An 18225-nucleotide genomic window follows, 5' to 3' on the forward strand; every position below is an offset into this window, starting at 1 on the left:
GGAGAGAAAATGAGACACTGTGATAGAGGAAGAAAGAGAAAGTGACTGATAGGAAAAGAAAAAAGAACCTTCTTGGATACTGAATAAAGAAGATATAATTCTTTTTGATAACAAAACTCATTTAGAAATAAATGTAGGGAAACATTTTTAGAATTGAGCAACGGGGAACAAGGACTGTGTCATCTTACAGCGTGTACAGAATTTGAGTGAAGGTCTCAGGATGGATACTTACTTTGCTTTTATCCTTCTGGAGTGCATGCTGGCTGCAGGCATCATTGGGATGAACCTGTTGGTTTGTGCTACAGTGTATCTGCACAAAGAACTGAGGTCTATCACCAACTACCTAATTGTTTGCCTAGCAGTGGCAGATTTTGGTGTGGGGGCTCTGGCAATTCCATTCTCCATTGTCCTTAGCATGGAGTATACTCTGTGTTTCTATGTCTGCCTCTTTCTCACCTGCTTTCCACTGGTCACCACTCAGTTCTCTATCCTTCTACTGCTGGTTATTGCCATCAATGCCCATCTAAAAATCAGGCTGCCCAACAGGTAAGCAGAAAGGGGAATCAAAAAGGTCTATAATAATTATTATATAATCCAACAGATATGTGAAAAAGGGGAATCTATAAGGTCTCATAATTATAATCCAGCAGCTGCTGAAAGAAATGGGAAATCCACGGGGTCTTGCTTATCATAATGAGATTATGGTACTTGAATTTATGTATAAAATTTGAAATAGATCTTTTAAGGTGGTTTATAGCAAAATAAAATTAATACATCAATAATATTGTAATATTTTGTGTCTTGCTTCTCATTCTCCTGATGCAGTTATGCCATCTATGTGAACAAAAGGCGCATCACATTTATTGTGGCCTTCTGCTGGCTTCTTTCCTGTCTGATTGGCTTCTCTCCCATGATGGGCTGGAATGGTTTCCAACAGTATGTGGACTCTAACCGTTCAGTGGCCATTAGCATACCTTCAGAACGCTCTGTCTCTGTGCTGGGCCATGGTCTACCCTACGCTGGCTTCCTCTCTAAAGTCTACTTCAGCATTAAGGGGAGCTTCAACAACAGTGATATCCATGGAACACACTTAGGCCGCTGCACCTTCACCTCTATCTTCACTCCAGAGTACCTGGTCTACTTCATTTTCTTCACCTGTACCCTCTTGCCCCTGGGTATCATGTTGTCCATCTACATAGACCTCTTTCGAATTGTTCGAGGCCATTTCATGGCTCATCCATTGCGGGTGACAAAATGGGGAGAGGTGCAGCTAGCACATACCCTCTTACTCTTGGTGGGGATTTTCTGTGTCTGCTGGATCCCCATAAATGTAATCAACAGTCTCGGACTGCTCTGTCCAGGATGTACCATTTACAAATCCCTGATCCGTCTAACTGTGCTCCTGTCTCATGTGAACTCTTTAGCAAACCCCCTAGTCTACGCTTTGCGGAAGAAAGACTTTGGACTGGCCCTTAGGTCTGTCTTTTTTCGCTACGTTCTCTGCTGGCCCATCCTGAAAAGTTGCCGTCGGAAATCAAAAGTCTATCCTAAAGCATGAGATCACATGAAAGGAATCCATCTTAAATCATGACTCCTCTTGCTGGGTTCTAAAAGGTAGAAATAGTGATGGGATTTGGGAGTTGTCCAGTGATGAGAGAATAGGACTGGGACGCAAGACTCCAGCCAGAGAGATTCTATTCCTGTGTTGTATACAACTATAATATGTGTCTGTATTTACTGATTTGTCTGCAAGTCCCAAGAAATTCTGTTATAAATCTGGTGCCTGGACTGATTTGTAACATGTCTTAGAATTAACAGTAAGATTGCAGAACATTTAAGGGTCAATATTCAAAGTAATTTAACTGGCTAGAAATGGCTCCTGGCCAGTTAAATTGCCTGTTCGGGGCTAACCAGTCATTAATGCCACTGAAAATGACTGGTTAGCACCTAACACAAAACCAGCTGTCTTGAGGGTGTGCCGGGGACAGAGTCGGCACTTGACCGGTTAAGTGCCAATATGCAGCATTTAATCGGCCACAGTTGCTGCATAAAAGTCAGTCCTACCCTTATGCGGTGTCCCATAGCCAGTTAAGTACTGAATATTGCACTTAACTAGTTCTGGAAACCTTTAATTCAAATGCTGCATCCTGCAAATGGCCTGGCATTGAATTCTGGGCATGCTGGCAGCAGTCAGCAAAATGCTGATTGCCGCAAGCTAAATATCGACCCCTTAGATACCAAGGGTTTAAGATTGTTTTTGAATTGGGAAGTAGGCATCTACCTTAACTGCACTGTATGTACTGATCGCATATAATAAAGATGCCCCCAGTGTTACCCACTGCAGTGCACTCTGTCCCTGGGTTTGCAGAGGCTTTCAAAGCTCCATCCCACTCCAGGAGGTACACAGTGTGTGATAATCCCAATCTTCTGTACAGAACCAAGCCCTAGTAATATAACCACTGGCAAGTGTCTTTATGGTATGATATTATCCCACTATTATTCTTTCCACATATTTTCTTTTTAAATTAGATTTTAGGATCATATAAGAACTGTCCCCCAGTAAGTATTTGAGGGAAGATTCTTCTTGTGATCAGAGCTGGGGGAAAATTCTTCAGGTGATCCTCTTTGGGAGAGTAGAAATTCCCCAGACGATCTTGGGTAATGACGGATCCCAGTTTGATACAGAGAGAATCTCTAAAGTCTTAGGAGTAGTCCTGGTTTCCTCATTGACAATGGAGCCATAGATCAATGACTTGATTAGAAATGCTCATTTTAAACTGAAACAATTACGTTTGCTGAGATCTTATTTTTTTACCAGATCATTTTAGGATTATTGTGCAATTAACAATCTTATCATTAGTGGATTATGAAAATTCACTATACTTGGGTTTGTCTTCTAAGCACCTTTCTAAAATTCAAATGATTCAGAATTCAGCTGCTAGACTAATATTTCAGAAAACTCGAATGGATCATATTACACCTTTGTTGGGTTCATTACATCGGTTGCCTGTGCAGGCTTAAATTATTTTTGAAGTACTTTGTTTTGTATTTAAGTTTTTGGATGGTACTTGTCCTGAAGGCGGATCTCAGTTGGTGAACCTGTTAAAATTTAGGACAAGTTCTAGGAGTTGTAATTATTTGATGTTAGCTTTTCCTTCAAACACAAATGTACTGCATTTTCTCGATAACCCCCCCCCCCCCCAACTCCCCAACTAGTGCTGTATTTTGGACAAACGCAGCTCAGTATTTTGAGGTAGGAGATAAAGTAAGATACTGACGGATAAGTGGCTTTCATCGATTTAGCTGTTGGAGCACAGGTGGGAGTATTGCTCCTGATAGGAAGCAGATGGGAAACTTACGTCACACTGCACACCTGGCTGTAGCTGGCTCTTGATAAGGCATGAATTGTTTGGAACAGACAGGGCCGAATCATTATGGAAAGTCATAGACACCATCACTAAACCAATAACCAACTATTTCAAAGTAACACACTATTTGTCATTTATTTTTTAACACAGATTTATTTTAAGCTGTGATGGTCAGTGTGCTTTTTGAAATGCTGGCTGTAGTTTAAATATGTATATTCAGTGCTATTATTTGTATACATGGTTGACTGAACATAACTATTCTGTGCTAACCGCTGTCACCATCCATAGAGTGGCAGTATTTACCTGCTAAACATATATGAATAACGTGTAGCCAGATTGGCACTCATATCACAATTAGTGCCATTTATTTATTTATTATTACACTTGTACCCCGTGCTTTCCCACACATGGCAGGTTCAATGTGGCTTACATTATGAATAGAATTACAAAGTTCTTATAAGGAAATTATTACAAACTGTAGTAAACATAGTCGTTGAAAGGCCTTGAGAATATGTGAATTTAACATTGAAAGGTGCAACAAGATGGGATAAGCATAAAGGAAATTAAGTGCTTGTTAGCTCCAATAATTAAATAATTGCAGCACATTAACTAATTATTTTGGGCACTGATCTGGTATGTGCGCAGGGGTGTATTTAAACAAGGTGTGTCAGTTGCATACACATCCCCTGTCACCTTAAAATCCTCTCTCCTGAGTCCTGCAGTCTTCCTCCATGCAGTGGCATTCATAGGCTGCCTGCAGCCTGCACTGGGACTTCCTCCCTCAACCATCCTGCCCCTCAGACTGCATAACTCAGGAGAGAGGATTTTAAGGTACGGGGGGGGGGGGGGGGGGGTGGAGGGGACAAGGGGGCAGGACAATGAGAGGGTAGTGCGGGGGGAGGGAGACGAGGAGGTGATGCAGAGGCAGCACTGGGTGGGGGTGGGGGCAGGTGGTGAGACACACTCCCTGTAAAAAATTCCTGGATACAGCACTAGATCCACGCCCAAATTTGGGCAATCTTTATAGAGTCCGGTGGATAGGGGGCAATTCTATAATTGGATGCCACAAGTTAGGCACCTAGATGCAGTATGCTGACCTTTAATTCTATAACCTCATCTGAGCATTCAGATGCCATATAGAATACTAGCATACGTTGGCATTTATGTACCTACATTTAATCACCCCCAGTTACATCATGTCTGTGGATTAATGTGTACACCTAAATGTGGCACTTATATGCATAACTTACTGTATTCTATAATTTACACTCATAAGTGGGAGACACACCCATGCCCTATCCATGCTTCCCCCTCTGTGAATGCCCTCTTTCATTTATACATTAAAGCAGTTGTATGTGCATGTTATAGAATACGCTGAGCATGCAGCTAGAACTTACATGCAGAACTGTAATAGTCATACAGGTAAGTGTTAGTATTCTGTAACTTTTACGGGTAATTGATGCCTAACTGTAGGTGACCTGTTATAGAAAGAGGGGGATAGCCAACGCAGTTCACTTTACGACTATTTTCCAACTGATCTCAAGTGGCCACACAGGCTGTCCATACAGTAGCTGTATATCACCACTACACAGATAATAGTATGTCTGTGTCCTTTTTCCTCCCTCTGTCTGCTGCTCTGTTATATGGATAGAGGCAGCATGGTTTATGTACGTATGTGTGTATTTGGATATAGCTCACACCTTTTTCAACAGCAGCACAAGGTGAGTTACTTTCAGACGCACTAGGTTAGATAGATTAATTTCAGACAGGAACATTGGTTACCAGTCTCTGTGCTAGGGGTGAGAAACCATGGTCCTTGAATGCCACAACCCAGTCAGGTTTTCAAGATTTGCACAATGAATATTGTCACCACCTCTCCCTCTGGGGTGCAGCTAGAGGCTTAGGAGACAGGACTCCACTCCATCTTTCTGTGGGGACTTCCTTTTAATAACTCAAAATCAAATCCGTTAACAAACACAATCTCTTACTCTTACTCCCAGGATCATTCTTTCCAGGGCAACAGGTACTCAATCCTTAAGTTCACCTAGGCCTCCGCCTAAGGCCCTCTGTATCAGGTGTCTGATAAAGCCTTTCTACGCTGTCAGCACCAGAGCCTTTGTATCTTGCGTCTTTCCCCCCCCCTCAAGATTTAATGCAGCCTTTTGAAAAAAAAGTCCATTCACTTAAACAAAGTTCATTCAGGTACTGAGATAAAGTTCACTTACATACTGGCATCAAGTTCATTGATACACTCAAATAAAGCCTTTTGTTCCTTCAGCTCCTTGCACTTTGAGAGGCTGAAACATACCAGCAACCAACACCTGGTATCCACCCACTCGGGTCAGGCTTGAGCATCTTGTCTGGTTTCGCTTCCTAGGAATAAACTCCACTCCTTGCCGCTAGTCCCTGGGTTAGATCAAACACCTCAAACTCCTGGAGTTCTTTTCTAGGAATCTTTCTTCCACATAATGTATTAGGTTAGTGAGCACAGATGCTATAAATCCTTTAAGCTTCTCCCCCTTTACCTTAGCCAGGGCAGAAATGTCCATAGGCATAGGCGCCCCTTATAAGCGGCTTGGGGAGGCTAACCTCCCCAGCCCAGCTGTGACCTGCCCCGCCTACCTCCTTCTCTAAATGAAGCCCGAGACGACTCCCGAGTCCAAATCTTCTGCGGCAGCCAGGAACGAGACGTACAGCCAGCATAACAGAAGAAGAAAAAGAAGCACGGTGCCGCAGCAGCCTTCAGACATGCGCTGTCAGCTCTGCCGGTCTCTGCCCCGTGACGTCAATTTCCCGTTCCGGGGGCAGAGGACCGGCAGAGCCGACAGCGCATGTCTGAAGGCTGCAGCGGCCCCGCGCTTCTTTTTCTTCTTCTGTCAGCGCTGCAGCAAAGAGGCCCGGGCCGAAGAGAACGTGGTCACTGGCGGGAAATGGTAGGAGGAGAGAGAGGAAGAGCAGAGGAGAGCCAGGGGGCATGGATAAGAGCAGTGGAAAGCCAGAGAGCGATAGGGAGAGAAAGAGGGGCCATGGAAAAGAGCAGGGGAGAGCCAGGGACATAGAAAAAAGCAGGAGAGAGCCAGAAAGAGATGGGGAGAGAAAGAGGGGCCATGGAAAGGAGCAGGGGACAGCCAGGGACATGGAATAAAGCAGGGGAGAGCCAGAAAGAGATGGGGAGAGAAAGAGGGGCCATGGAAAGGAGCAGGGGACAGCCAGGGACATGGAATAAAGCAGGGGAGAGCCAGAAAGAGATGGGGAGAGAAAGAGGGGCCATGGAAAGGAGCAGGGGAGAGCCAGAAAGAGATGGGGAGAGAAAGAGGGGCCATGGAAAAGAGCAGGGGAGAGCCAGGGACATGGAATAAAGGAGAGAGCCAGAAAGAGATGGGGAGAGAAAGAGGGGACATGGGCAGGAGAGAAAAAGAAGCTGCTGGGGAGAAACTGGGGGAGACCCTAGCTGTCAGACTGAGAAATGCTGGCTGGATGAAAGGAGGGAGAAAGAGGAAAAATGCTGGAAGGAGGGGGCAGAATGAGGGAAGACGCTGGTAGGGAGGGAAAGAGGATGACACTGGAAGGATCGGGTGAGAGAGGACATGCTGAATGAAAAAGGGTCAAGAGAGAGAACTGTCTAGAAGGAAGGGGAGCTAGAGGGAGACAATGGATGGAAGGATTGGGGGAGGGTAATGGGTGGAAGGATGGAGAGAGAAAGAGGGATGACACTGGATGGAAGGGTAGGAGAGAAAGAAGGAAGGTGCTGGACATGGATGGAGGGGAGGGAAGTATATGCACATGGATGGAGGGGAGTGAGGAGAAATGCTGGATATGGATGGAGGGAAAACTTGAATTTAAGAGCTGGATCAGGATACTGAAGGATAGGGACAGGGCTACAGATGGTAGACAGGACGCATAAGGACACAGGAGGATAGTGGACATGGTGAGAGAAAAAAATATCAAAAAAGAAAGAAGACGCTGCATAAAACAGAAGACACTGGGACCAAAGCGAATAGAAAAACTAAATGATCAGACAACAAAGGTAGAAAAAAGTATTTTATTCTGAATTTATTAACTGGAATATGTCAGCTTTTGGAAATTTGCATCTGTGATGTTTTGCATGTAAGTTTCAATTTTTCTAGTATTGCTGCATGCTGAGTCTGACTTCTTGAGGTAACTTTCCAGTTTAGTATTTTGCCTTCATATCTGTTGTCATGTGTTTTTCATGTGATCAAGGTGAAGTATTCTGCTAGCGTGTAGTATTTTCAGCCCTTTTTGGGTTTTTTTTGTTTCACTAGGTTGTGCACTGCTGTTTTAGAGCCCGGTGTAATTACAGTGCTGCCTTTCCATGCATAAGGTTGTAGCTTGTCCTGTCCTTGGAATTAGTACTGTTATGGTTTGGTAAGGTTATGAGTGTGCTTTTGCACAAGTTTGTGTATAGTGTTTTGCAGTGGAGAGATTGTGTATTGGCCTTACTGAGGTGGCACCAAATCATCAGAAAGGGTTTTAGAGCCAAAATCATGACACACTACTTCTTGAAGGATCAACATATAGTCATTCATAAAAGGAGCTAATTGTGAACACTTTCCACCCTAAAAGGGTGTTTTGTGGCTGTACATGAGAATTGTGATATTATGATCCCTTGTTTCATATTGTTGACGGTCTGCATTTTCCGTATGGGTGGTATATTGGTTTATTAGGGTCTGCCCAGTGTTATGGTACAGTAAGGTTTATGAGTGTGTTTTTGCACAAATTTGTGCATAGTGTTTTGCAGTTGAGCAATTGTGGTTAGTACATGCTTTGAGCAACCACTTTATTCTTTGACATACGATACATATTTAATATCTAAATTTAATAAAAGGTATTAATTGTGACTTATGTTTTACTTTTTTTTCTATGTTGTCAGCCAATTATGGATGTAAGCCCCGCCCCTGGCCCCACCCCCTTTAGCCTCCCCAAACAGTTGGGCCACCGACCGCCTATGGTGCCCAGGTAGTAAAGGCACAAAGGGTGTATATGTTGTTCCTGTCTTATAAAGGAAATGCATCTGTCTATGTGTCTTATTAAATAGTCTACCTGAAAGCTCCTGCACAAAGTTACACTGTCTCCAAGGCAGGCATAATAATGTGAATGAATGTAAGAATCTGCAAATGCACATATGTTATTAAAAATGCACATGTGTGCTGATCCCGCCTCACTCTGCCTATTCTCCGCCCTTCAAGAATGCCTACATGTATATCGTGGAAAAATAGATGCCTTCTTTTGTGTGCAGTGTGCAAACATACCCAGGGTAATTTTATAAGTGTCTACGTAAGCATGTATATGCTACTGTTTCCAACTCAACTTATACTGGAAAGAAATTATACAAAAGGAGTTGAGAATGTCTGTCAGTCTGTCTAGGAACAAATAAATGAGAAAAATGGTTAAACAGAAACTAAAAGGATCAGCTGCAAAGGTTAGGGACACTAATGCGCTCATTATCAAAAGAGAAAAATGTCCAAAAAGTGCCATACATCTGCATTTGGACTTTTTGTCACACAAAAAGTCCAAATTGGCATTTTCAAAACCAATTTTTAGACTTTTTCTATGAAGTCCGTCAGAACTGCATTCAAATCACAAGGGGGCATGTCAAGGGCATGTTAAGGGTGGGATTTGGGCGTTCCTAACACTTAGACGTTTTTCAGCCGTAATGGAACAGAACAAAACCGTCCAAGACTAACGGACGTTTTGAGCTAAACCTGTTTTTATAACGAATAAGGCACAAAAAGGTGCCCTAAATGACTAGATGACCACCAGAGAGAATCAGGGGTGACTTCCCTTTACTCCTCCAGTGGTCACTAACTCCCTCCCACCCCCAAAAAAGGTGATTAAAAACATTACTTGCCAGTCTCTATGCAAACCTCAGATGTTATACTCAGGTCCATTAGAACAGCATGCAGGTCCCTAGTGGTGGGTGCAGTGTACTGCAGACAGCTGGACCCAGGCCCATACCTTTCCCTACCTGTTACACTTGTGGAGGAAATTGTAAGCCCTCCAAAACTTACCAGAAACCCACTGTATCCACATATAGCTGCCCCCTTCACCCTTAAGGGCTATGGTAGTAGTGTACAGTTGGGGGTAGTGGGTTTTGGGTAGATTTTGGGGAGCTCAGCAGACAAGATAAGGGAGCAATGGTAAGATGTGTACCAGGGTGCATTTTTGCAGTGCCCCCTAGGGTGCCCTATTGCTTTCCTGGGATGTCTGAGGGACCAGTCTACTTAAAATTCTGGCTCCTCCTACATTCCAATGGCTTGATTTTGTGTGTTTTTCACTTGGACGTTTTTTGTTTGAAAATGGACCAAAAAACAAAACGTCCAAATCACAAAACCTTCTTCAAAATATTTTCTTTTTTGAAAATAACCTTCTTTCCTATTCACTTTTTGGATGTTTTTTGCAAAACGTCCAAAGTCGGACAGAGGTCATATAAAAAATGCCCCTCTTAATCAGGCATGGACGTTATTCAAAAATACCATCTTGGAAGCCCAGTCCAGATGCGTTCCACTTATTTGCAAAGGTGGAAAGAAGAGAAAACATCAGCCATCATGGTTAAAAGGTGAAGTAAAAGAGGCCATTGCAGCCAAAAGATTGTCCTTCAAAGAATGGAAGAAGGACCCAAATGAAGAAAATGAGAAGCAACATAAGTGTCATGTCTGTGGCCGTGACCACCCTCAGACTTACCTCATTTCTGGGGGCCAGCAGCTCTGCTGGCTTCTGTCTGTCTTTGTGTTAGTCTTGTCTCTGGATCTGTGTGCTGATTACTTCACTAGACCTCACCTGTGTGGGCTATGCCTCTCTAGAGAGCCAGCACCTAAGATGGCTGCCACCGGCTCTATGCCAGCTTCCAAGATGGCTTCTGCTTGTCTTTCCTGTGTGCTCACTTCCTATGTGTGTCAAGCCTCTCTTTGGGGTCAAGGTACTTCCTGCTTCTGTCCTGCTGCTGGTGACCTCATCAGTGAGAGCCTTCATAAGGAAGTGCTGTGCTGGCATTCTGAGCCTTTGCATTGCCAATGCCTCCGCAGTGCCTTAGGTCCCGAGGTTAGTGTGCTGTTTGCACAGTTAGCTTTCCTTGTCTTTTCTTGTGGGCTTCCAGCCCTTCTGCTTTGCTAGTTACTATCACCTGTGGGCCTTGCCTTCTGGCTCAGGGTATTATTGCTCTGTGGGCTTCCAGTCCTTCTGTGTTTATTGCTCTGTGGGCTTTCATCCCTTCTGTGCCCATTGCTCTGTGGGCTTCCAGCTCTTCTGTGCCCATTGCTCTGAGGGCCTCCAGTCTATCTGTGTATATCCCTTTTACCTGTGGGCTTCCAGGCCTTCTGGGTGTATTACTGCGGCCTGGGGGTTTCCAGCCTTTCTGTGGGCTTCTAGCCTTTCTGGGTGTATCTCTCTGACCTGCAGGCTTTCAGCCTTTCTGTGTTTATTATTCTCTGTGGGCTTCTAGCCTTTCTGTTATCCCTGTGCAGTGGTGCTGCTCCCTGTCTGAGGTTGGTCAGCGGCTGATGCTGCAGCCATTTCTCTCCTTTCTATCTGTTAGCTACTGTCGCTCCAGTCTAACCCTTCCTCTGGCAAGCGTAGCTGTCATTCCCATTCCCTTGAGCTTAGCTTGTATGTAGCTCCTGTGTCCTCTTCCCTGCCTGTCTGCCTTGCTTTAGCCTAGGTACTTGAGAGCACCGCTGGATCCTGACTCCGGTTGTTCCTGTTGCTGGTTCCAGTTCTGGTTTTCCTGTAAGCCCTACCGGCTGCTCAAACCTGAGGGCTCAACCCTCGGGGAAAGGCAGCTAAGCGTAGGTGAAGCCTACTCCAGTGTGTTCCGGTCCGGTGCGTTCCAGTGCAGGACTCCAGGCCGGGGTTCCAGTCCAGCCTTGTCTCTTCTCTGCTCCAAAGGTGATCTTGCCTGCCACTGCTGCTCCTCGGCCGTGGTCCAAGGACTCACGTACCCAGGGTTCCTGGGGAAGAAGCCTGACAGAATGCCAAGGTCCTTGAGAACGCAACAATAAGCATTGGTATGATAGATGTAAAGCATGAATAAAGAAGGCTGAAAGAAAATATGAAGAGAAACTTGCCACAGAGGCTAAAACTCACAGTAACAACTTTTTCAGGTACATCAGAAGCAGAAAGCCTGCGAGGGAATCCTTGGGACTGTTAGATCACGAAGGAGCAAAAGGGGCGCTCAGGGAGGACAAGGCCACAGCGGAGAAACTGAATTAATTCTTTGTTTCTGTCTTTACGGAAGAAAATGTAAAAGATCTGCCTGTCCAAGAAAACAACAGGGCAACCGGTCTGCAAACTCCAAAATGGAAAAACAAAAGAGCAGGTCGGTAAGAGAAAAATATCAATTTATTATATGACAAAAATATACAGAGAATCAGCCTGACACTGACCGTGTTTTGCCCAGCAGGGCTGCGTCAGGGGCTACATAATATTCCTTTACAGTCGTATGGGTGTAGGACAGACCTCGTGTCGCTACCTTTTGTGACTTATCCGTTATGCTGTTTTTTTTCAACAACCCATTGAAGATATATGCTTCCACAATTTCTGGACATTTTATACAGCGAAACTAATATTTCCTCAACTGTAAAGGAATATTATATAGCCCCTGACGCAGCCCTGCTGGGCGAAACACGGCCAGTGTCGGGCTGATTCGGTATATTTTTGTCATATAATAAATTGATATTTTTCTCTTATCGATCTGCTCTTTTGTTTTTCCATTAAAGATCTGTCTGTACCAGAATTAGTTTTCAAGGGTGATGATGCAGAGGAACTGAAAGAAATCTCGGTGAACCTGGAAGATGTACTGAGCCATATTGACAAATTAAAGAGCAGTAAATCACCTGGACCAGATGGCATACATCCAAGGCTGATCTACTGTTAGTAATATGTAACCTGTCAATGAAATAGTCGTTGGTACCTGAAGATTGAAGAGTGGCCATTGTGACGCCGATTTCTACAAAGGGTTTTAGGGGTGATCCTTGAAATTATAGACTGGTAAACTTGGACATTGGTGCCGGGCAAAATAATGGAAACTATTACAAAGAATACAATTACAGAACACATAGAAAAACATGGTTTAATGGGACAGAGCATGGGTTCAGCCGAGGGAAGTCTTGCCTCACCAATTTGCTTCATTTCTTTGAAGGCGTGAATAAACGTGGATAAAGGTGAGCCAGTCTTTCACAGACCAAACCTTGGCCCAACTAATCCCCTGCTGTAGGTAGTAAACCCTGTCTCTTACCCTGCAGTCCTTATTACAGATGTCCAGTAGGGCAGAATCAGATTTCTCCTTGAGATTCTAGCAGAAGCCTCCGTGAGTCTCTTCCAGTCCAGGAATAAAATCCAAGGTCTGTATTCTGATAGCACAGTCTTTTGGGTAGGCTTAGTATTGTAGCTGACCTTGTCAGTTTGTTACAAGATATGCAGTTCACTGTTGCGTTTAGAAAATCAGTCTCTTGCTCTACAGAGCAATCTATCCACCAACAAGTCTTCTGGTCTTCTCCTTTCTCCTCTTCAGTCCAACATTGGCATCTTTCTGGGTCAGATGATACCTATGGGCCAATCGAAATGGTGTAATTCTGTCCAACAGAATTCATGGTTATGAATTGTTCTTAGCCTTGTTCTTAGCAAAGAAACTCTTATCAGACGGCAGCAAACCTCCCTGTCGGGTCTCATACTTCTGGATAAGGCAAAAAAAAAAAAAAAACAGTAGAAGAGAATAGAACCTCTCACAGATGGTGTCCAAAAATGATTTATTTCAATAATCTTCAAGAACAACAAAGGAAACCTGACATGACTCGTGTTTCGGCCCTACTGGCCTGCATCAGGGATCTACAAAATACAACCTAATAAAGAAGTGCAAAACAAAAAAGGCTAAAACATAAAATTATATATACAATATAAAACATTAAAAACATATATAATGATAAAATAATGTATAAAAGAGAAGAAGATACATTTTAGATACATTAAAAGCAGGAAACCGGCCAAAGAGTCGGTTGGGCCGCTGGACGAAAATGGTGTTAAAGGGGCGATCAGGGAGGACAAAGCCATAGCGGAGAAATTAAATGAATTCTTTGCTTCGGTCTTCACCGAGGAGGATTTGGGGGGGACACCGGTGCCGGAAAGAATATTTGAAGCGGGGGAGTCGGAGAAACTAAACGAATTCTCTGTAACCTTGGAGGATGTAATGGGTCAGTTCAGCAAGCTGAAGAGTAGTAAATCACCGGGACCTGATGGTATTCATCCCAGAGTATTAATAGAACTAAAAAAATGAACTTGCGGAGCTACTGTTAGAAATATGCAATCTGTCCCTAAAATCGAGTGTAGTACCGGAAGACTGGAGGGTAGCCAATGTTACTCCGATTTTTAAGAAGGGTTCCAGAGGAGATCCGGGAAATTATAGACCGGTGAGTCTGACGTCGGTGCCGGGCAAGATGGTGGAGGCTATTATTAAGAATAAAATTGCAGAGCATATACAAAAACATGGACTGATGAGACAAAGTCAGCACGGATTTAGTGAAGGGAAGTCTTGCCTCACCAATCTAATGCATTTTTTTGAGGGGGTAAGCAAACATGTGGACAATGGGGAGCCGGTTGATATTGTATATCTGGATTTTCAGAAGGCGTTTGACAAAGTGCCGCACGAAAGACTCCTGAAGAAATTGCAGAGTCATGGAATCGGAGGTAGGGTATTATTATGGATTAAGAACTGGTTGAAAGATAGGAAGCAGAGAGTAGGATTGCGTGGCCAGTATTCTCAGTGGAGGAGGGTAGTTAGTGGGGTCCCGCAGGGGTCTGTGCTGGGTCCGTTGCTTTTTAATGTATTTATAAATGACCTAGAGATGGGAATAACTAGTGAGGTAATTAAATTCGCCGATGACACAAAATTATTCAGGGTCGTCAAGTCGCAGGAGGAATGTGAACGATTACAGGAGGACCTTGCGAGACTGGGAGAATTGGGCGTGCAAGTGGCAGATGAAGTTCAATGTTGACAAGTGCAAAGTGATGCATGTGGGTAAGAGGAACCCGAATTATAGCTACGTCTTGCAAGGTTCCGCGTTAGGAGTTACGGATCAAGAAAGGGATCTGGGTGTCGTCGTCGATGATACGCTGAAACCTTCTGCTCAGTGTGCTGCTGCGGCTAGGAAAGCGAATAGAATGTTGGGTGTTATTAGGAAGGGTATGGAGTCCAGGTGTGCGGATGTTATAATGCCGTTGTATCGCTCCATGGTGCGACCGCACCTGGAGTATTGTGTTCAGTACTGGTCTCCGTATCTCAAAAAAGATATAGTAGAATTGGAAAAGGTACAGCGAAGGGCGACGAAAATGATAGTGGGGATGGGACGACTTTCCTATGAAGAGAGGCTGAGAAGGCTAGGGCTTTTTAGCTTGGAGAAGAGACGGCTGAGGGGAGATATGATAGAAGTGTATAAAATATGAGTGGAATGGATCAGGTGGATGTGAAGCGACTGTTCACGCTATCCAAAAATACTAGGACTAGAGGGCATGAGTTGAAGCTACAGTGTGGTAATTTAAAACGAATCGGAGAAAATTTTTCTTCACCCAACGTGTAATTAGACTCTGGAATTCGTTGCCGGAGAACGTGGTACGGGCGGTTAGCTTGACAGGAGTTTAAAAAGGGGTTAGATAGATTCCTAAAGGACAAGTCCATAGACCGCTATTAAATGGACTTGGAAAAATTCCGCATTTTTAGGTATAACTTGTCTGGAATGTTTTTACGTTTTGGGAGCGTGCCAGGTGCCCTTGACCTGGATTGGCCACTGTCGGTGACAGGATGCTGGGCTAGATGGACCTTTGGTCTTTCCCAGTATGGCACTACTTATGTACTTATGTACTTATGTAAGATTCGTACCTGGAGAGATTTCATATCAGACATATTTTCAGAAAAGACATCAAAGAAAATCTTCTATTAACAATACAAAACAAGGTAAAAAAAGGTAAAAACACATTCTTAAAGTCACACAAACAGGTTGCATAAAAATAAAATAATGAAGAATTATTAAAGATGCTGTAAAAAGGGGGGGGGGGATCCGCTTCCTCCTCTTGGGTGGAGCCAGCAAGCCTGCAGGGCTCCCAGGGTTCCAGGACAGAATGCTGCTGATACTGGGACTCAGGGCCAAAGTATTTTATTATCAAGGCAATTTCATACCAAAAATCATAATATATTCTTCAAAAGAAAGGTACAGGCCTCCTAATATAGTCTTCAAAAGAAAAAGGTACAGTCCTCATAAGATAATCTTCAAAAGAAAAAAAAAGTTACAGTCCAGGTCCCAAAATCCCTCAGCAAATACTCAGCTCCTCAAGATCTCAGGTCTTCTATTAGGGCAGTGATGGCGAACCTATGGCACTCGTGCCAGAGAGGGCATGCAGAGCTCTCTCTGTTGGCACGCGCGCCATTGCCTCAGCCACCGGAATTTCGTTCCCTCCTTCCTGCGAGTTCCAGGCCCCTTCCCTCCAAATTTTAAAAGTCATCTATTTTACCTCATCAGGGTTAGGGTGGCAGCATGCAGGCTCGGCTCGGTGCTTAGTTCAGTTTTCCCTTCTCTCAGCTCTGGTCCCGCCCTCATTTCCTGTTTCCGGAAGGGCGGGACCAGAGCTGAGAAAGAGAAGGGAAAACTGAACTAAGCACCGAGCCGAGCCTGCATGCTTTTTACCGCTGCTGCCGCCCTAACCCCGACGAGGTAAGATAGATGACTTTTAAAATTTGAAGGGAGGGGGGACGCTGGAACTGGGAGGGAAGGGGGACAGGAGAGGGAGGGGGGATTGCACCACCTGTTAGAATTGCCCTGTTGGCACTTTGCGATAAATAATTAGATTTTGGGTTGCTGTTTGGGCACTCGGTCTCTGAAAGGTTCACCATCACTGTATTAGGGCATTAGCTTTCCCTTTCCCTTCCTTAAGAAGGGTTTAGTAAGAGTTCAGCACACTTCCAATGTAGCACAACAGTTCAGAACAAATCTTCATGGACAGTTTTGCACATCAAACCAATACCACAAATCACCTGCTTTTTCACAGCACAGAGGGAACCCTGTAAGGAGCAGGGTTGGCTGTTTCTCCCACCTCTCAGCCCGGCGTGGCCTCCTCCACTGCCTTCAAGTGCTGGGCAGGGCAACCTTTGAATTCTCCCACTCCATGGTAGCTGGCTCCTCTGCCTTAGGCAGCTCTAGTGGCAGACTACTTCCTTCCTCCTCATACTCCATGGAATCTCTCTCTCCATTCGTCTCCCCTCTCTCCTGGTGACTGAGAGCCTCCAGGAAATCTGCTCTCCCCTTCTCACAGCTGTGGGGAATTATATACTCAGTGCTTTTTTTGTACCAGATAGGCGCAGGTCTCCTTCCCTCCCGACTCAGCTCCCCGACCGGCAGCCCAACTCAGCTCCGTTCCTCCTCCTTCCCCCCCCCCCCAGCAGCCCAAATCAGCTCCATTCCTAGTCCTCCGCTTCCCCCCTCCCCGGCAGCCTGACTCAGCTCCGTTCCTCCCCCCCCCAAACGTTTAACCTTTTTACTGTCCGTGGCAGCGACGTTAGTAAAGAAGAAGGCACTGCAGGCTCGCCTCCAACTTCTCCTTCCCTCTTCACACGGTGTCCCGCCCTCGTGGAAACAGGAAATGCATCATCGTAGAAAGCGGGGCACTGTGTGAAGAGGGAAGGAGAAGTTGGAGGCGAGCCTGCAGTGCCTTCTTTTTTACTAATGTCGCTGCCACGGACAGTAAAAAGGTTAAATGCTTGGGTGGGGGGGGGGGCAGGAAAGAACGGAGAGGAGGGCTGTCGGGGAGCTGAGGGAGGGCAGGGAGAATCGCTGGACATGGAGGGGAGGGCAGGGGAAGAGAACAGATCGCTGGACATGGAGAGAAGGGGAGGGTAGGGGGAGAGAAGAGATCGCTGGAGAGGAGGGGACGGCAGAGGGAGAGAACACAGATGGACATGGAAATAAGAGATCACTGGACATGGAGAGAAGGGGAGGGCAGGGGGAGAGAAGAGATCGCTGGAGGGGAGGGCAAGGGAGAGAGGAGAACTGCTGGCCATGGATGGATGGAGGGGAGGGCAGGGGAGAGAGGAGAATTGCTGGACATGGATGGATGGAGGGGAGGGCAGTCAGGAAAATGCACATGGATGCAGGGGAGGGAAGGGATGAGAAATGCTGGACATGATTAGAGTGGAGGGCAGGGAAGAGAGGAGAAAAGTTGGACAAGGATGGAGAGAAGGAAAGACAAAGGAAGGAGATGCACATGGATGGAGTGGAAGGGAGAGAGGAGAAATGATGGTCATGGATGGAGGGGAGGGAAGACAGAGGAAGTAGATGCACATGGATGGAGGGGAGGGGTGTGAGGAGAAATGCTGGATATGGATGGAGAGGAAATTGCTGAATTGGAACACTTTGAGGGCAGATGTTGAAACTGGAGAAAGGATAGGGACAGGGCTAAAGAGGCATACAGAGCCTGCATGACAGAACGCATCAGGACGGTGGACATGGTGGGAGAAAAAATATCAAATGGAAAGAAGACACTCTATAAAACAGAAGACACTAGGACCAAAGCTAATAGAAAAACAAAATGCTCAGACAGCAAAGGTAGAAAACATTTTTTTATTCAGAATTTATTAATTGGAATATGTCAGCTTTTGGAAATGTGCATCTATGATATTTTGCATGAAATTTCAATCCAGTTTTTCTAGTATTGCTGCATGCTGAGTCTGACTTCTTGAGGTAACTTTCCAGTTCAGTATTTTGCCTTCATATCTGTTGTGTCATGTGTTTTTCATGCGTGATCAAGATGTAGTATTTGCAGCCCTCTTTGTTTGTTTCACTAGGTTGTGTACTGGTGTTTT

The 18225-nt window shown here is 45.0% G+C and overlaps 2 protein-coding genes across 2 annotated transcripts in view; both read left to right on the forward strand.

Annotated features, from left to right (window-relative positions):
* Positions 1–31: 31 nt before the first annotated feature.
* On the forward strand, positions 32–2041 carry LOC115476232 (adenosine receptor A2b-like). The gene is made up of 2 exons (XM_030212490.1): positions 32–546; positions 826–2041. Exons 1-2 carry the CDS (start codon positions 221–223, stop codon positions 1556–1558), a joined length of 1059 nt encoding a protein of 352 aa, XP_030068350.1. The 5' UTR covers positions 32–220; the 3' UTR covers positions 1559–2041.
* Positions 2042–4765: 2724 nt separating this feature from the next.
* The window catches only part of PRDM9 (PR/SET domain 9), a 379759-nt gene continuing 366299 nt past the window's right edge, over positions 4766–18225 (forward strand). Inside the window, exon 1 of the mRNA XM_030213360.1 lies at positions 4766–4790. Coding sequence (XP_030069220.1) covers positions 4766–4790 — 25 coding nt within the window. The remainder of the gene's footprint in view (positions 4791–18225) is intronic.

Source organism: Microcaecilia unicolor, chromosome 8 (genome assembly GCF_901765095.1).
Source record: "Microcaecilia unicolor chromosome 8, aMicUni1.1, whole genome shotgun sequence".
Classification (NCBI taxonomy): domain Eukaryota; kingdom Metazoa; phylum Chordata; class Amphibia; order Gymnophiona; family Siphonopidae; genus Microcaecilia; species Microcaecilia unicolor.